The sequence below is a fragment of the Cherax quadricarinatus genome, chromosome 5, assembly GCF_038502225.1.
Source record: "Cherax quadricarinatus isolate ZL_2023a chromosome 5, ASM3850222v1, whole genome shotgun sequence".
In the NCBI taxonomy this organism is placed as follows: domain Eukaryota; kingdom Metazoa; phylum Arthropoda; class Malacostraca; order Decapoda; family Parastacidae; genus Cherax; species Cherax quadricarinatus.
In genome coordinates this window covers 66,936,200-66,955,906 of record NC_091296.1, presented here as the reverse complement: position 1 = coordinate 66,955,906, position 19,707 = coordinate 66,936,200, and the positions used below count along the sequence as shown (strand labels likewise).

Here is a 19,707-nt window from a genome sequence, read left to right as displayed (position 1 = left end):
AGGCACCTAACACAAAAGGATCAAACATAACAAATCCGAGAACTACTTGTTTTAGCTATCATGTACACATGTATTGTACAAGTCTGTTGGATGTTCAAGTATCTACCATTCAAGAATATCCTACCAATTCTTTCTAGGATGTCTTCTACACCATCTCCCATTCACCTAGCTTTATGCATCTTTTATTCAACCTGTCATGTGCCATCCTTTGTAAATAAATACCATTGCAGCCTCCCTCTGCTCTGAATTATAGTTTTTATAGTAGTACAGTAGCATATGCATGTAATGTACTAAACCTAAGTGTAAGAGGAACAGCAGAGTAAAAGAAGTAGAGGTGCTGAAAGGTCAAGAAATCAGAGAACCTGCATTTATGGTAGGACAGAGGGCAGAGCAATCATGACAGAATTGGAAAGTTAACAAGATGAAGGTAGTGTGCTCTCTAATGAATGGAAGAATCCAAAAGAAGTTAGACTATCAGCACCTGACAATGCTTGTAATGGTGGAGTGCTTATGTCTATGAGATGACCATGATGGAGTCAGATTTGAGTATGCAGGCATGAAAGTAGTTTCCCACAGCTGACAGCAATAAAGGGAGGATGACAAGAAGCCAGACTATGATTTGATTTATAAAGGGTTGTTGGTCACTAATGCAGACTTAAATAGTTGCCAGTGATCTCACAAGAGTACTTAGAATGCAAAAATAGCTTATAATTATTATTATATTCATGGGACAGAACACTAAACCCCTAGGGGTCATATAATGCCTGGACGGAAAAGTCAGGTGGAATTCCCTGGATTAAGAGTCCCTCACCAGCATAAAGGAACCTCCCTTAAGGGTTAATGTGACTGAGGAATGACAACTGCCAATGGAAAACCAAAAGGGCCTGGATTGCAGAATATGTAGAAATGGGCAGGCTCATTGTGCTGATCTTCTGAATGGCCAGGTACCCAGTAAAACACAACTCTTTGGTGACTGCTGAAATGCAGCTTAGCTAACAGAATGTGAAAAACAATCACACGAAAGGCCTGAATTGCATGAAATGCACTGAGATTTTGAGAAAACAAACAAGACGATACTGTACTAGCCAACTGTAGGATCTGGCCTTGAAACAGCAGCAAGAAGTGTACTGCTTTGATGTGAAAACACAAAAAAGCTCTTAGACACCAATGCAGTTCTTTAAGAAAATTGACATTTAGCCCAAAAACCATAGCTTCATTTGACAGGACTATCAGAGTAGAGGAGAAAAGAACTTATCTTTCAGGAAAACTTACAATCATTAGTAAATTCAATCTACAATGACAATTTCTTCAATAAGGGTGCCTCAATGCTAGCAAGGTGCTCTTGATTCAAGGAAATACAATTGCCCTTCCCTTTCCTGGCTTAAATGTGAATGCCTTCCATTCCCCAAGCCAAACTCTTTCCCATGAATACAATAATACTATGACAGCTTTTATGGAGGTTATATGTCATTTCCATATCATATGGCAATTAAAGAGAAGACAAAATAATAAGTTTGGCATGATGTAATAAAAGATTCATACAGGGACAGCAGGAAAGAAGGAATGAATAGATGCTCTGTGAATGTTAAAAGAAAACTGAATTGTAGCAGAATACTTGAAGCTGCATGAGGAGGCCCAACCAGCAGCAAAAAAAAAAAAAAAAAAAAAAAAAAAACTGGAGTGCTACTCAGGGAAAGTGATCATGTAGTCACATTATGCTACTTAATGTAAGTGAAATGAAAGAGAAAATGAAGAACCAAAGATGCCATTGTATCTGAAGGAATGTAGCATTTTCTGGGAGGGATGCATTCAGAGGAAAAATCCACACATGAAATGTGGTTAATTTTATATGCATATGTGCAAAAAGCCATAGATAAGTTTATACAAATCCACAGGAAAATAGATGAGGACACTGGGGAGGTCGCTAAATTCAATTGTCAATATAAGGAAGCAAATTTCATACCCAATGCAGCAAGAAAACAGAGAAACTAGCAGAAGAGTCAGAAATTATCTTCAGGTGGAGAAGAAAACTGAAAAAAAAAAAAAATGAAATAGCCATAGCAGCTATGGCAAAGATGGAATCAAATTTGCTAAAAGTTAAATCAGGAAAAAAAAAAAAAAAAAAAAAGGATTGTGATAACTAAAAAAATTGGAAAAAATTGCAGGAAATAAAAGGGAGGTATGCAACAAACTTGAAGGATTCCAGAAAATGTTTACAAATGAACAAAGCCTAGTCCCTGAGAAAGAAGAGAGGATCAACGAAATAAGAGCTGCTAGGCTAAGACTTCTAACATCAAAGGCATCAGAACTTGATGTAATACCAGCATGAATAGTGAAGAACTGAAATACTATGCAAGCCACTTACACAAAATGTTAATTAACCATTAATGATGTTACAGTAAAGTGCCCAAGGACTGGACATTATTATTACATTAGTGGGCAAGGAAGGACTGGAAAATAACAAATATTCATGAAAGGTGACAGAAATGATCCAAATTAATGCAACGTGAAAACTGCTGAAAAAAAAAAAGTTTTATATGTTGAACCTCTGCAAAATACTAAATCCTTTATAGAACATCAGTATGAATTCTGAATGCATGTTCATCCCTTACAAACCTTGGAAACATACTACACGAAGGTCAGACAGAAAAAGAGATGGGTGGCTTGCGTATTCCTAGCCTTTAAGAAGGCTTTTGATACAGTGCCATATAGAAGGCTAATTAGTAAATTGGAAAAACAAGCTAGGGCAAAAGGAAAGGCACTAGGATGGATAAGGGAATATATAAACAGAAAACAGTTGCCTCAAGGAACAAAGCAACAGAACAGTAGTATATTAATATCCTTGTATATATTAAAGACCGGATAACAGATTAATGTCTACATAGCCTTGTTTGTAGGTTATGTCAAAATAATTTGAGTATAAACTGATGAAATTTTCAGCATTATATTCACAGGCAAAGCACTAAACCCATAGGAGTCATACAGAACTTGGGAGAATAGGAGGCAATTGAATTCAATCCAAGGTGAAGGTCAGGTCCAATTCCTTGGATCAAGAGCTCTTAACTGAGTGTGTGTGTCTAAGTCTTGCTGCAGTCTGTTTTTTTTTTATCCTGATGAAAAAAAAAAAAAGTTTTTAGGAAGATTTGGATAAGAACTCTTCAGGTTCTTAAAATTTAATTTGAGTAAATGCAGTTAAGTTAATATGGGGAAAGGGAAAAGTTCTGAAAACAGATCTGTGAAGAAAAACTCTGAAAAGAAGACCCTGCCATAATTATTACTCTAAACCTCACTCTTAAAGCACACAAAAATAGAACATCAGCAGCAGCACAACCTGCACTCACAGAGATAATTGGCATTCACATACCTTCACAGTGAAATGTACAAAACACTACCTTGCATGTGCAACCCATTTTTTGGTATATAGTGTCGGTGTTGAGCCCTTACCTAGTAAAACAAAATGAAACTCAAAATACAAAAAAGTGTATAATAATTGGTGGTTGATTTAATGGTAATGAGCCATAGTTACAAGAGGAGTAAAGAAAAAGAGGATATGATTATGACATACAAAATACTGTGGGAACACAGACAGGGTAGATAAAGATAGGCTCTTTATTAGCATGTAACAATAAAAGGAAAAGTGTTGGTAATTTGAATAAATGGTTTACAAGACAGACAAGTTGATAAATGAAACCCATGCAATATTTAGGTATCTTCAATCTGTATCTGGAAATGTCTCACTACATTTCTAGGTTAAAGATACCCAAATGTTGCACAAGCATCTCAATTATCAAGTGTTGGTAATGACATACTCAAATGAGCTACAGGAATATCAGGAAACACTTATTTAAAAAACCACCGGTACAGAAACAAAACGAGATGAATTATGACACAAAAGAGAAGAGGTGAAACCGAGAGCTTGTTATCATCAAGCTCACAGATGATTAGTGCAAGGCAGTCAACTGTCTGTACTAACTTAAAGTACTGGCAAAATCATTCACATACTCTACAGGGAAGACAGAATTCCATGAGAAAGAGCCAAGTAAAGTGATGAGGAACAGGGTAGTAATATGTACACATCTTGGGATGCTATTACACAAAGCCAGGAAAAACCTCTCATTAACCAAGACAAAACAGTTTGTCTGTAACAAGGTCCTTGTGATAAGCCCCAAAGGCCAAAGAATCCATTTGGACATACTGTAATACTGCTAAGTAGTGTCAAAAGAATTCAACAGGCCAAAAAAAAAGAGTAATATAACACAGTGGTATTTAGTACAATTAAAAATGCACATACATACATACATGAAGCAGCTAAAAAAAGGAACGTCAATAAAAGGAGGGGTAGCACCCCACCACCCACCGTTACCTATGAGTGGTTCACTGCAGTTTACCACTAAAGAGGTGAATGCAGTCAGTTCAGATGCAACTGAAGAGATGGAAGCAGAAAAGCGAGTGCACAAGAGTGCAAGTGTAGCAGCATAAGAATATGTACATCATCTGGCCTTGTCTCCATAGGCCGGCATCATAATCACAGTTTATGTTCAAGAAGTATAAAAGGTACCTTATAGGGCTCATCAAAATGAAAGTTAAAATCCAGTATTGTGGATAGGTTTGGAATGAAGGTCAGGAGACAGGTGTAGCCCCAGGAAAACCCAAGCAGTGACGCCCCAGTATCTGCCACATCAATGGAACTGGCTAAGCATAGTCCAGTAATGTCAAAGGTGGAAGCCAAGTTAATGAAATCTGAAAAATGAGAATATTATAGGTAAGACTGAATTTCTAAGAATAGCACCCTATTTAGCAATATGCAAGAGGAGTTAGTGGAAAGAGCATAAAATTAACCACAAAATGAAGGATGAAGGTATTAAGAAAACAAAAAATTTAGATAATGAAAGATTGGGTACAGGGAGTACAGAGCAAGTAAATGTGTTCAGATATCTGGGGGTGGACTTGTAGGCAGACAGGTCTATAAAAGATGAAGTGAACTATAAAACAGATGAGGATAAAAAGGTGGGTGGCACATTAAGGTATCTGTACAGGCAAAGAACTTTATCCATAGAGGCAAAAAGAAGAATGTACCAGAATGTAGTGGTACCAACACTCTTATATGGGTGTGAAGCATGGGTTTTAAATGCTGCAACAAGGAGGAAACTGAAGGCAGCAGAGATGCCTTGTCTGAGGGCAATGTGTAGTGTGAATATCATGCAGAGCATTCGTAGTTTGGAGATGAGGTGGTGCAGGGTTGCTGAAAATATTATTCCGAGGGCTGAGGCGGCGTTGTTGAGGTGGTTTGGACATTTACGAAAGATGGAACAAAATAAGATTGACTTCTAGAGCGGAGGGAAAGGGAAAGCAGGGAAGGGGTCATCCTAGGAAAGGTTGGAGGAAGAGCTAAAGGAGGTTTTGTGTGAGGGGCTTGGACATCCACCAGGCATAAGTGAGCTTGTTCGTTAGGAGTGGAGGCAAGTGGTTTATGTGGATATGTGCTGCTGGAGTGTGAACAAGGAAACACTTATGAAGATTATTATTATAATCAAAAAGAAGTGCTAAGCCACAAGGACTATACAGCACACTTATGAAGAGATTCAAGGAAACTGGTTAGCCGGACTCGAGTCCTGGAATTTAGTAGTAGTGCTTGCATTCTGAAGGAGTGGGGGATATTACAGTTTCGAGGAGCATCTGAGTAGTGATGTCATCATGCCTCTGGCAAGACAATGAAGTGATAGCAAGTTTTAGAGAGAGTGTGAGAGTGTGAGAGAGTGTGAGAGTGTGTGTGTGTGTGTGTGTGTGAGAGAGAGAGAGAGAGAGAGAGAGAGTGAGAGAGTGAGGGAGTGTGCGTGAGAGAGGGAGTGTGAGTGAGTGAGAGAGTGTGAGTGAGAGAGAGAGTGTGAGTGAGAGAGAGAGTGTGAGTGAGAGAGAGTGTGTGAGAGAGAGAGAGAGAGAGAGAGAGAGAGAGAGAGAGAGAGAGAGAGAGAGAGTGTGAGAGAGAGAGTGTGAGAGAGAGAGAGAGAGAGAGAGAGAGAGAGAGAGAGAGAGAGAGAGTGTGAGTGTGAGTGAGAGTGAGAGTGTGTGAGTGTGAGTGTGTGAGTGTGAGTGTGTGAGTGTGAGTGTGTGAGTATGTGTGTGAGTGAGTGTGAGTGTGTGAGTGTGTGAGTGTGTGACTGTGTGTGTGTGTGGGGGGGGCGGCCCTACCCGGGTGGGAAACAGCTAGTGTTGAAAAAAAAATTCTGTGGCCCTTATGTGAAATATACGTATATGGATTTTTGTTTTTTAACTTTTATAACAATTGGAGGACTCTTGCAACACTGGTACAATACATATGTGTAATAATGTTTGAGTTTGAGTTTGAGAATGTGTGTAAAGGTAGAAAGTTGAAAGTGAACATAGAAAAGAGTAAGGTAATGAGGGTATCAAATGATTTAGATAAAGAAAAATTGCATATCAAATTGGGGAGAAGGAGTATGGAAGAAGTGAATGTTTTCAGATACTTGGGAGTTGACGTGTCGGTGGATGGATTTATGAAGGATGAGGTTAATCATAGAATTGATGAGGGAAAAAAGGTGAGAGGTGCGTTGAGGTATATGTGGAGTCAAAAAACGTTATCTATGGAGGCAAAGAAGGGAATGTATGAAAGTATAGTAGTACCAACACTCTTATATGGATGTGAAGCTTGGGTGGTAAATGCAGCAGCGAGGAGACGGTTGGAGACAGTGGAGATGTCCTGTCTAAGGGCAATGTGTGGTGTAAATATTATGCAGAAAATTCGGAGTGTGGAAATTAGGAGAAGGTGTGAGTTAATAAAAGCATTAGTCAGAGGGCAGAAGAGGGGTTGTTGATGTGGTTTGGTCATTTAGAGAGAATGGATCAAAGTAGAATGACATGGAAAGCATATAAATCTATAGGGGAAGGAAAGAGGGGTAGGGGTCATCCTCGAAAGGGTTGGAAAAAGGGGGTAAAGGAGGTTTTGTGGGCGAGGGGCTTGGACTTCCAGCAAGCGTGCATGAGCGTGTTAGATAGGAGTGAATGGAGACGAATGATACTTGGGACCTGATGATCTGTTGGAGTGTGAGCAGGGTAATATTTAGTGAAGGGATTCAGGGAAACCGGTTATTTTCATATAGTCGGACTCGAGTCTTGGAAATGGGAAGTACAATGCCTGCACTTTAAAGGAGGGGTTTGGGATATTGGCAGTTTGGAGGGATATGTTGTGTATCTTTATACGTATATGCTTCTAAACTGTTGTATTCTGAGCACCTCTGCAAAAGCAGTGATAATGTGTGAGTGTGGTGAAAGTGTTGAATGATGATGAAAGTATTTTCTTTTTGGGGATTTTCTTTCTTTTTTGGGTCACCCTGCCTCGGTGGGAGACGACTGACTTGTTGGAAAAAAAAAAAAATATATATATATATATATAATGTTTTGGCACAACCAAATGAAAAAATAAACGAGAGGACAAAGTATCTCTCAGTAGGATAAAAAGGGCCAAGGATGAGCATATGTGAAAAGCAAGGAAAACAGGCTGACAAGAGCAAGGAGCAAAAGATTCTTTACTAAGAAACCAATTTTAGTAATAATTAGAGAGATTTGGAGATTTAGATTCATAGACACTATAGCCATTTACTATTTATTTTCCTTAATTCTTTCTATCTCTGGGAACTATCCACCCTTAACTGGCTACATGTAGTATCTACTATTTAATTTAGAAATTATAGATTTTTTGGAGAGAAAAATAAAACAAATATCTACAGGTACAATTGTATTGGTAAGAACACAGTACTCAAGATATGAAAACTGTACTACTTCTAGTAATTCAAGCATTAAGACTGGAAATATTTCAATGTTAAAAGTAAAAAAATTTGGTCCTACATATCCATAAAATGTTTTAAGTACAAATTTCAAGAATATGACTTTATTGTAATGACAATGAAGAAAAAAAAAAGATTCTAACTTCCAAAAGTATATGTATATAGGACAACAGGCATAAATATGCTACATTCTGAAATGAAAAGTATTATTAACATGAAAAGCATGTCTAACATTCAAAAAATTATTTTATCATCTGTATAGCATAGGGATATGTTTTGATAAATATATGCAGCTTCTTGATGGTAAATTTCATACAAGTTTTTTCTCAGTTTATTCTGGAATAATAATGTACAATACCAGTTTTAAAGTAATCCATATACAAGTAGTTTTTATTAATAAAAAATTAAATTCTGACCAGCTGCATCACAATGACATCAGATTAATAAATCTGAAAATCTAAGTCAAGTATCAGTTGTATTCTCATTCAAATATTAACTTCCAACCCAGAATAAATAGAAAGGACCATATGGGCCCACCATCAAGCAAATACTAGAGTAACTAAAACATCAGGGTGATAGCACAAATATGAGAATGAAGGAAGGTAAACCTTACTTAAGGAAATTGTTACACATACCTTTCAGGACAAAATGAAAAATAAAACTTTTATAAAACACTTAAACTAAGAATAATTCTCTATTATTTCCTAATAGAACTTCAATCAATGGGATGGATACTACTGGGGCCTGAAAAACTTATAACATATAGTAAAAGCTCAAGAATAGTGAGCAACCAGATCTGCACCTAATATGCTCACATAGCCATATATAAAACTAATATTAAATTTATGCTCTATCAACAGCACATAACTATACAAATGTAAACTTTTTTTAACCTCATGAAATGTCAATACACCTGCTCACCATATTTATACAACATATGCCCTCCTATGCTAAGAGGGTTATCACTGCACAATGCAGAATCTTCCAATTCTAAGTCTTACCTAATGCATCGCTAAACACCATGGTATATACGTTTCAGTGTTAAATTACTTAAGATGGAATACATAGAAGTGATTCACACGATTTATTACTACAAATTATAACTATTTGACATGAAGTAATTCAAAATATAATGATGTCTACAGTTATATGGCAGTTGTTAAAAACTAGAAAAATTTCTTCACATATTTGTACAGTCTATTTTCAAACAATTCAGTTATTTCAACCTTGGAATAATTGACATGAACTTTGAAAAATAATTTTAAGTCAAGAGCATGAGGAATGAGCCTTAATGGACCACTTTTAAAGCAGCTCAGTTCAGTTACACAAACAAGTACAAGACTATGTGCAACAGAACTATCCTAAGGCTGAAGTTGGTCATCACAAATCATATACTGTATTTAGTTTTGGGAACAACCAATGATTAACAAGTTCTCTACAAAAACAAAAGAAATCCTTTGGGGCATATTTGGTTCCAGCAGACTTGTTCAGCAGAACTTCCAGCGATTACCGCAATGATTGCACAACACAAATGTGGTCATAGGTTCATCAGAACTTCTGGTCTGCATCTGTTCAGAAATACAAGTTCTTATTAGTGAATTAAAATTTGTGACTCCTGTGCTGTACAAAATAATAGAAAAAAATTAGCTGGAATATTGAATGAAATTCAACACACCACAAATCTCAATCTGATGAATGCATTATACAACAGCATTCTGTGGCTTCTAGATGGGAAGACATAATCAAGGCAGGGTAGAACAGAATGAGAGTCAGAACATCTACTGCGTGTCTTAAAAGTTTACTGAGAAAATGTCGTGTATCTGAATGTCACATTCAGTTCATTTTAAAATGTTCAAATCTAGCAAGCAAAAGTCTATGCAGTCATTCTACATAAAAAATACATGCAATTAAATTACATTAATTTGCTTGAAAGTAGTATTTAAAAATTCCGTTTATAAATGTAAAAACAAACACCACTTACATTAAATATACCCAACTTAGGAAAATATGTAAAACTGACAACTACCTGGTTATATGTGCACTCTCGGTGTCCACATTTGCCACATTTGAGCAAATCTGTTTTTGTGCCCTGAGCCATTGCAAGCTGATGGTCATCAATGGCTTCTTTTGTAAACTTCTCTCGTAGAGCCTTCATTTCAGCACTAGCCATTTCCTGTAATTATTGACACCAGTTAATTATCCATTAGAAATTCTGAAGGTAAAACCAACGGCATTACAATACCAAGAACAATTAAAAAATGTTAACTCTTGGTTGCCAGCCCCTTACCCTGGCATATCTCATGAGAAATAAAGTAAGAATTTTAGTCTTGTTTCTTTGTATTATCTTTATTTTATTTTCTTCAAAATTCCATAATAAATAAGTATGTTAAAGAGCAAGCAGATGCTTCAGGAGTACAGCACATCCCCTACTAATGATATCAATGTATTCCTGAAAATTGTTTGCAAGTTCATTGTTTGAAATTCAGAGCCTGTTTCGCACACACAGCTATGTAATATTCAGAAAAGCATTCCATGCTATAATAATCCTTATACCATTTTATTTATTTTTAAACAATAAATTTAAACATTGCACAGTACTTATAAGTCTCCTCTTCTCTTCCCTTTCCTTTCCTTCCCCTCCCTCCCTCCCATAAAACTGGTAAACAACCAAAATGCTTCCGAGACCAGAGTAGCAATTTCCAACTAATTTTAGGTCACTGATAACAAATATCATGGTTAAAATTGTTTGTTAGCTCTACTTTTCAATAATATACACCTTTGTGTCACAACAGGTTCCAACAGGCTTGCGTGCAAGAGGTTCCCACTACATCAACAGAGACTGGCCACCTCGTCAATCATTGGAGGCTGGGATGAAAAATGTTCAACATCCACTTCTCACTGAACCAAACAAAATTTTGCTACCACCGCTACACATAAAACTGGGGCTCATGAAAAACATTGTAAAAGCTATGGACAAATCCGGTCAGGGATTCAAGTATTTAACATCAAAATTCCCCTCACTGAGCAACGCTAAGATAAGAGGGAGTTTTCAATGGTCCTCAGATTTGAGAGCTTCTTAAAGATGGTGACTTTGAAGCAGACCTTCATGGGGTGGGAAAAGCTGCTTGAGAAGCATTCAAGTTAGTGGCGAAAGGATTTCTCAGAAACAGAAGGGAAGGCAACTATGAAGAATTGTGGAAAACCTCATCACGGCTTACAAGAACATAGGATGTAATATATGAGTTAAAATCCACTTTTTCGACTCACATTTAGACTTTTTTCCAGCGAACTGTGGGGCAGTTAATGACGAACATGGTGAAAGGTTTCACCAAGATATTTCAACCATGGAAAAATGGTACCAGGGCAAATGGGGCACAAGAATGCTTGCAGACTATTGCAGGACATTGAAGATGATTCTTCAGCCCACTACAAGCATCAAGCAAAAAGGCAGAGAGTAGGTACAGATTAGAGTTTAAAATATACTGACACACATTGTATGTTGTAATAAAATAATCAAATATTACACGTCTCATATCTTTAAATCTATAGCCAATAAGCATTTTATAAGGTGATATTTGGATTCAGGACATGAAAATACATAAGAATTAATTAATCTCATTTAAGAAGCATACATTTTTTTTTATTATCACACCGGCCGATTCCCACCAAGGCAGGGTGGCCCGAAAAAGAAAAACTTTCACCATCATTCACTCCATCACTGTCTTGCCAGAAGGGTGCTTTACACTACAGTTTTTAAACTGCAACATTAACACCCCTCCTTCAGAGTGCAGGCACTGTACTTCCCATCTCCAGGACTCAAGTCCGGCCTGCCGGTTTCCCTGAATCCCTTCATAAATGTTACTTTGCTCACACTCCAACAGCACGTCAAGTATTAAAAACCATTTGTCTCCATTCACTCCTATCAAACACGCTCACGCATGCCTGCTGGAAGTCCAAGCCCCTCGCACACAAAACCTCCTTTACCCCCTCCCTCCAACCCTTCCTAGGCCGACCCCTACCCCGCCTTCCTTCCACTACAGACTGATACACTCTTGAAGTCATTCTGTTTCGCTCCATTCTCTCTACATGTCCGAACCACCTCAACAACCCTTCCTCAGCCCTCTGGACAACAGTTTTGGTAATCCCGCACCTCCTCCTAACTTCCAAACTACGAATTCTCTGCATTATATTCACACCACACATTGCCCTCAGACATGACATCTCCACTGCCTCCAGCCTTCTCCTCGCTGCAACATTCATCACCCACGCTTCACACCCATATAAGAGCGTTGGTAAAACTATACTCTCATACATTCCCCTCTTTGCCTCCAAGGACAAAGTTCTTTGTCTCCACAGACTCCTAAGTGCACCACTCACTCTTTTTCCCTCATCAATTCTATGATTCACCTCATCTTTCATAGACCCATCCGCTGACACGTCCACTCCCAAATATCTGAATACATTCACCTCCTCCATACTCTCTCCCTCCAATCTGATATTCAATCTTTCATCACCTAATCTTTTTGTTATCCTCATAACCTTACTCTTTCCTGTATTCACCTTTAATTTTCTTCTTTTGCACACCCTACCAAATTCATCCACCAATCTCTGCAACTTCTCTTCAGAATCTCCCAAGAGCACAGTGTCATCAGCAAAGAGCAGCTGTGACAACTCCCACTTTGTGTGTGATTCTTTATCTTTTAACTCCACGCCTCTTGCCAAGACCCTCGCATTTACTTCTCTTACAACCCCATCTATAAATATATTAAACAACCACGGTGACATCACACATCCTTGTCTAAGGCCTACTTTTACTGGGAAAAAATTTCCTTCTTTCCTACATACTCTAACTTGAGCCTCACTATCCTCGTAAAAACTCTTCACTGCTTTCAGTAACCTACCTCCTACACCATACACTTGCAACATCTGCCACATTGCCCCCCTATCCACCCTGTCATATGCCTTTTCCAAATCCATAAATGCCACAAAGACCTCTTTAGCCTTATCTAAATACTGTTCACTTATATGTTTCACTGTAAACACCTGGTCCACACACCCCCTACCTTTCCTAAAGCCTCCTTGTTCATCTGCTATCCTATTCTCCGTCTTACTCTTAATTCTTTCAATTATAACTCTACCATACACTTTACCAGGTACACTCAACAGACTTATCCCCCTATAATTTTTGCACTCTCTTTTATCCCCTTTGCCTTTATACAAAGGAACTATGCATGCTCTCTGCCAATCCCTAGGTACCTTACCCTCTTCCATACATTTATTAAATAATTGCACCAACCACTCCAAAACTATATCCCCACCTGCTTTTAACATTTCTATCTTTATCCCATCAATCCCGGCTGCCTTACCCCCTTTCATTTTGCCTACTGCCTCACGAACTTCCCCCACACTCACAACTGGCTCTTCCTCACTCCTACAAGATGTTATTCCTCCTTGCCCTATACACGAAATCACAGCTTCCCTATCTTCATCAACATTTAACAATTCCTCAAAATATTCCTTCCATCTTCCCAATACCTCTAACTCTCCATTTAATAACTCTCCTCTCCTATTTTTAACTGACAAATCCATTTGTTCTCTAGGCTTTCTTAACTTGTTAATCTCACTCCAAAACTTTTTCTTATTTTCAACAAAATTTGTTGATAACATCTCACCCACTCTCTCATTTGCTCTCTTTTTACATTGCTTCACCACTCTCTTAACTTCTCTCTTTTTCTCCATATACTCTTCCCTCCTTGCATCACTTCTACTTTGTAAAAACTTCTCATATGCTAACTTTTTCTCCCTTACTACTCTCTTTACATCATCATTCCACCAATCGCTCCTCTTCCCTCCTGCACCCACTTTCCTGTAACCACAAACTTCTGCTGAACACTCTAACACTACATTTTTAAACCTACCCCATACCTCTTCGACCCCATTGCCTATGCTCTCATTAGCCCATCTATCCTCCAATAGCTGTTTATATCTTACCCTAACTGCCTCCTCTTTTAGTTTATAAACCTTCACCTCTCTCTTCCCTGATGCTTCTATTCTCCTTGTATCCCATCTACCTTTTACTCTCAGTGTAGCTACAACTAGAAAGTGATCTGATATATCTGTGGCCCCTCTATAAACATGTACATCCTGAAGTCTACTCAACAGTCTTTTATCTACCAATACATAATCCAACAAACTACTGTCATTTTGCCCTACATCATATCGTGTATACTTATTTATCCTCTTTTTCTTAAAATATGTATTACCTATAACTAAACCCCTTTCTATACAAAGTTCAATCAAAGGGCTCCCATTATCATTTACACCTGGCACCCCAAACTTACCTACCACACCCTCTCTAAAAGTTTCTCCTACTTTAGCATTCAAGTCCCCTACCACAATTACTCTCTCACTTGGTTCAAAGGCTCCTATACATTCACTTAACATCTCCCAAAATCTCTCTCTCTCCTCTGCATTCCTCTCTTCTCCAGGTGCATACACGCTTATTATGACCCACTTCTCGCATCCAACCTTGACTTTAATCCACATAATTCTTGAATTTACACATTCATATTCTCTTTTCTCCTTCCATAACTGATCATTTAACATTACTGCTACCCCTTCCTTTGCTCTAACTCTCTCAGATACTCCAGATTTAATCCCATTTATTTCCCCCCACTGAAACTCTCCTACCCCCTTCAGCTTTGTTTCGCTTAGGGCCAGGACATCCAACTTCTTTTCATTCATAACATCAGCAATCATCTGTTTCTTGTCATCCGCACTACATCCACGCACATTTAAGCAACCCAGTTTTATAAAGTTTTTCTTCTTCTCTTTTTTAGTAATTGTATACAGGAGAAGGGGTTACTAGCCCATTGCTCCCGGCATTTTAGTCGCCTCATACGACACGCATGGCTTACGGAGGAAAGATTCTTTTCCACTTCCCCATGGACAATAGAAGAAATAAAAAGAACAAGAGCTATTTAGAAAAAGGAGAAAAACCTAGATGTATGTATATATATATATGCATGTGCGTGTCTGTGAAGTGTGACCAAAGTGTAAGTAGGAGTAGCAAGATATCCCTGTTATCTTAGCGTGTTTATGAGACAGAAAAAGAAGCATACAATGTTTCAAAAACTGTTGACCAGTGTTACCTCTCTCCTATTCCCTAACTTCCCCCTCTCTCCCCAATTATATCTGATGCCATTACTGTATATTTTCTCTCCATCCATCCACTGTATTCCAGCTCTCCACCACATCCACCCACCTTACTGTACTCCCCTGAAACATACAGTACTTCACCCCTACACTGCTCCATTACCCCCACACTATGCTATACTGCCCACTCCCTCACACTGTACTGCACATCCCACAACACATCCAATGTCATGCATTTCATCCCTTTCCCTAGCCACTCACTGTTATAGTGGAGGGTATAAGATGCCTGGACATTTAGTAACGTGTGTGCCCAGGTTGGGAATAAGGAAATGCGATGGTGTACACAGAGTTGTTGCTTCACCTCACCCACTGACCATGTACTACACGCTAACAGCTGCTACCATATCAAATTCACACTGCACTCCACATCTTCATAAATCATGCTATGCATTCCACTTCCCTTCACATACCACACACTGTTATGGTAAGGGCATAAGGTGCTGGAATATATGGGGCTGTAAAAGTGAATACTAGGGTGTTGAGAGGTGTGTGGGATTAAAATATGCAGAATCTGATACAAAATGAGAGTTATCACAGCTGCATTTTGCAGAGTTACTAAAAGTATTATCCAGAGGGTTTATGAGGAGTTGAGGAGATTTTGACATTTAGAGAGGATAAAGTAAAATAGGATGACTTGGAGAGTGTATAAATCTGTAGTGGAAGGAAGGTACTGGTTGTCCTAGGAAAAGTTGGAGAGAGAGGGTAGAGGAGGTTTTGTGGGCAAAGAGCCTGGACATCCAACAGGCATGTGTGAGCATGTTAGATAGGAGTGGAGGCAAATGGTTTTTGGAACTTGATGAACTGCTGGAGTGTGAGCAAGGTAACATTTTGTGAAGACATTCAAGAAAACCAACTAGCTGGAATAGAGTCCTGGAGATGGGAAGTACAGTGCCTGCACTCTGAAGATGAAGGTGGGGATATCTGCAGCATAGGGGGAGCATCTGAACTGTGATATTAGCTTGCTTCTGGCAAGACAGCGATGGATTGAATGATGGTGAAAGTTTCTTTTTCATGTCATCCTACATCAGTGGGAGACAGCCTGTGTTAAAAAAAAAAAAAAGTGAATGTTTCTCTGTGCCTGAAATGGGAGAGAGAAAAGATGGTGGCGTAAGCAAAGTTGCTACCTCACCTCGCCTGATGAACACCTGCTGCCCAAAAGACAAACTTATTTTTTTTCTTATATCAGCAGTTTTTGACCAATCTTTACCAAACAAATGTGAGCCCAACACCTATGAATAACATGAATATACACAAAATGTCTAAGCATATGGTAAAAAAGTAACAAAATAAAACAAATATAACTCAGCTTATCTGTTAATTTTTTTTTTTTTTTCAACAAGTCGGCCGTCTCCCACCGAGGAAGGGTGACCCAAAAAAGAAAGAAAATCCCCAAAACGAAAATACTTTCATCATCATTCAACACTTTCACCACAGTCACACATTATCACTGTTTTTGCAGAGGTGCTCAGAATACAACAGTTTAGAAGCATGCACATATAAAGATACACAACAAATCCCTCCAAACTGCCAATATCCCAAACCCCTCCTTTAAAGTGCAGGCATTGTACTTCCCATTTCCAGGACTCAAGTCCGACTATATGAAAATAACCGGTTTCCCTGAATCCCTTCACTAAATATTACCCTGCTCACACTCCAACAGATCGTCAGGTCCCAAGTACCATTCGTCTCCATTCACTCCTATCTAACACGCTCATGCACCCTTACTGGAAGTCCAAGCCCCTTGCCCACAAAACCTCCTTTACCCCCTCTCTCCAACCCTTTCGAGGACGACCCCTACCCCGCCTTCCTTCCCCTATAGATTTATATGCTTTCCATGTCATTCTACTTCGATCCATTCTCTCTAAATGACCAAACCACCTCAACAACCCCTCTTCTGCCCTCTGCCTAATACTTTTATTAACTCCACACCTTTTTCTAATTTCCACACTCCGAATTTTCTGCATAATATTTACACCACACATTGCCCTTAAACAGGACATCTCCACTGCCTCCAACCGTCTCCTCGCTGCTGCATTTACCACCCAAGCTTCACACCTATATAAGAGTGTTGGTACTACTATACTTTCATACATTCCCTTCTTTGCCTCCATAGGTAACGTTTTTTGACTCCACATATACCTCAACGCACCACTCACCTTTTTTCCCTCATCAATTCTATGATTAACCTCATCCTTCATAAATCCATCCGCCGACACGTCAACTCCCAAGTATCTGAAAACATTCACTTCTTCCATACTCCTCCTCCCCAATTTGATATCCAATTTTTCTTTATCTAAATCATTTGATACCCTCATCACCTTACTCTTTTCTATGTTCACTTTCAACTTTCTACCTTTACACACATTCCCAAACTCATCCACTAACCTTTGCAATTTTTCTTTAGAATCTCCCATAAGCACAGTATCATCAGCAAAAAGTAATTGTGTCAATTCCCATTTTGAATTTGATTCCCCAAAATTTAATCCCACCCCTCTCCCAAACACCCTAGCATTTACTTCCTTTACAACCCCATCTATAAATATATTAAACAACCATGGTGACATTACACATCCCAGTCTAAGACCTACTTTTACAGGGAAGTAGTCTCCCTCTCTTCTACACACCCTAACCTGAGCCTCACTATCCTCATAAAAACTCTTTACAGCATTTAATAACTTACCACCTATTCCATATACTTGCAACATCTGCCACATTGCTCCTCTATCATATGCCTTTTCTAAATCCTTAAATGCAATAAAAACTTCCCTACCTTTATCTAAATACTGTTCACATATATGCTTCAATGTAAACACTTGATCTACACATCCCCTACCCACTCTGAAACCTCCTTGCTTATCTGCAATCCTACATTCTGTCTTACCTCTAATTCTTTCAATTATAACCCTACCGTACACTTTTCCTGGTATACTCAGTAAACTTATTCCTCTATAATTTTTACAGTCTCTTTTGTCCCCTTTCCCTTTATATAAATATCTGTGCTTAATTTTGAGAAATTTTCTACTCTTGCACCCTGATCTGGGCAAGGCTTTTCTACTAATTGCATTTTCAAAAAGGTTGTTAGTGCCCTGATGGCCCATATATCCACCACAGTCTGGCTGATCTAAGGCATTTCACCTGTTCTGGGAATATTTCTGACATGTTGAAAGCAGGTTAAAGAGTCTTGGGTCACAGGTCTTGACACAAGTGTTTCCTTATTGTGCTCCTGCTGTTCAATGGGTACATTTCACTCTTCCTCATATCTCTATCACTCCAGTATATTATAGTAGTGTGTAGGTTTGGAACTAGGCCCTCAAGTATCATTAATGAATGTATATATTATCAGGTGTCTTTTCTTCACTCTAGAGAGTACAGTACAAGTACTACTTATACATTCCAAGTGGCTTAAATGCTTCATTAACACAATGTGGGAAGCAAAAGATCTCAGTACCCTTTTCAGTTCTGGTATCTCTCATGCCTTGGATGGAGCTGTGAACACCAAATAAAATTCTAAAAGTGAGCACAAAGGTAATCTGAATGTCACCAACAACATTATTTCTCATGAACTGACATTTCTCATTATCCATACTGTCATTTTACTGCCCTTTCCAGCATATGAATTATTGTGTTCTTGAAATGATTATATGCAAGTCTTTTACACGTTCCTTTCATTCTATGAGATGGTCCGTGTGTGTTTTGTATCCAATACTTTCAGTATCTGAGCAGTTGGAATTTATCACAAATGAACATGTTCTCCACTGCACAATGGAAGGCTTTATTGATATTTATCTGAATTTTTCTGGATCATCTACTAAGGCAACTTTTGTGCTTACTTTGGTATCATCCACGAAGAATGATATTAAGTTGTGATTAGTGCTATATCTAGGTACACAATGAGGATGAGAAATAGTAATGGTGTCAGGACCACACTTTAAGAAAATGAACATTTTACTTGGCTAAGATTGGATTTTTTGTTTACTGCTACTCTGCTTTATTAGAAAATTTAATATAACTTTCTACCTTTCATATTATACCTATTGGCCTTGTATCAAGGGCTATCACTCCAGGACTGCATTTGCAACATGCTTTAGCAAGTTTGTATAGACAATATCTGCATTTTAGTTTTCTTCCAAAGCCTCCATAATTTTGCCATAATGATCTAGTAGTGGTGACAAGAATTAACTTCCTGTTCTAAATCCATATTGATTGGTTGTGTAGGTCATCTTTTCCATACAATTAATAATTTGGCATCTCACCACTGCTTCAGACTTCTGTGATGCTAGTGCTAGTGGCTGAATTTTTTGCAAATGTTCTACTTCTTCCTTCATGCAGAGAAACTTCATCTGCACATTGATCTTATGCTCATAAATAATGCAGATCTGGTACAAAACAAAATGGTGTCAAAAATAAACTCAGGCCACAACCTAATCAAAGTTCAGACCTGCATACACATTGGTCTTGAGCAGCAAAACACAATCAGTCTTGAAAGTATATTCAGCAATGAACACATTAAGTGATGTTAAATAAACCACGACTTTACTGAAATATGCTGGGAAGACGATATGATTAACATGGATTTGAACAATTATCTTGAGATGAGGTCAACGGCACTACAAGTATGCTCCAGACATGTACCATTAAGAAAAAAGAAGATATGATGCAAGTTAGAGAGAGGCACTCCCTCTATAGGAGA

At 38.4% G+C, this 19,707-nt stretch overlaps 1 protein-coding gene across 1 annotated transcript in view; it reads right to left on the bottom strand.

Moving 5' to 3' along the window:
* Nucleotides 1-7,740: 7,740 nt before the first annotated feature.
* Nucleotides 7,741-19,707, bottom strand: part of TfIIS (RNA polymerase II elongation factor) — a 33,063-nt gene continuing 21,096 nt past the window's right edge. Inside the window, exons 6-7 of the mRNA XM_053771438.2 lie at nt 9,829-9,975; nt 7,741-9,370 (exon numbers count right to left, since the gene is read on the bottom strand). Of these exons, the coding sequence (XP_053627413.1) occupies nt 9,290-9,370; nt 9,829-9,975 (228 nt within the window). The 3' untranslated portion in view covers nt 7,741-9,289. The remainder of the gene's footprint in view (nt 9,371-9,828; nt 9,976-19,707) is intronic.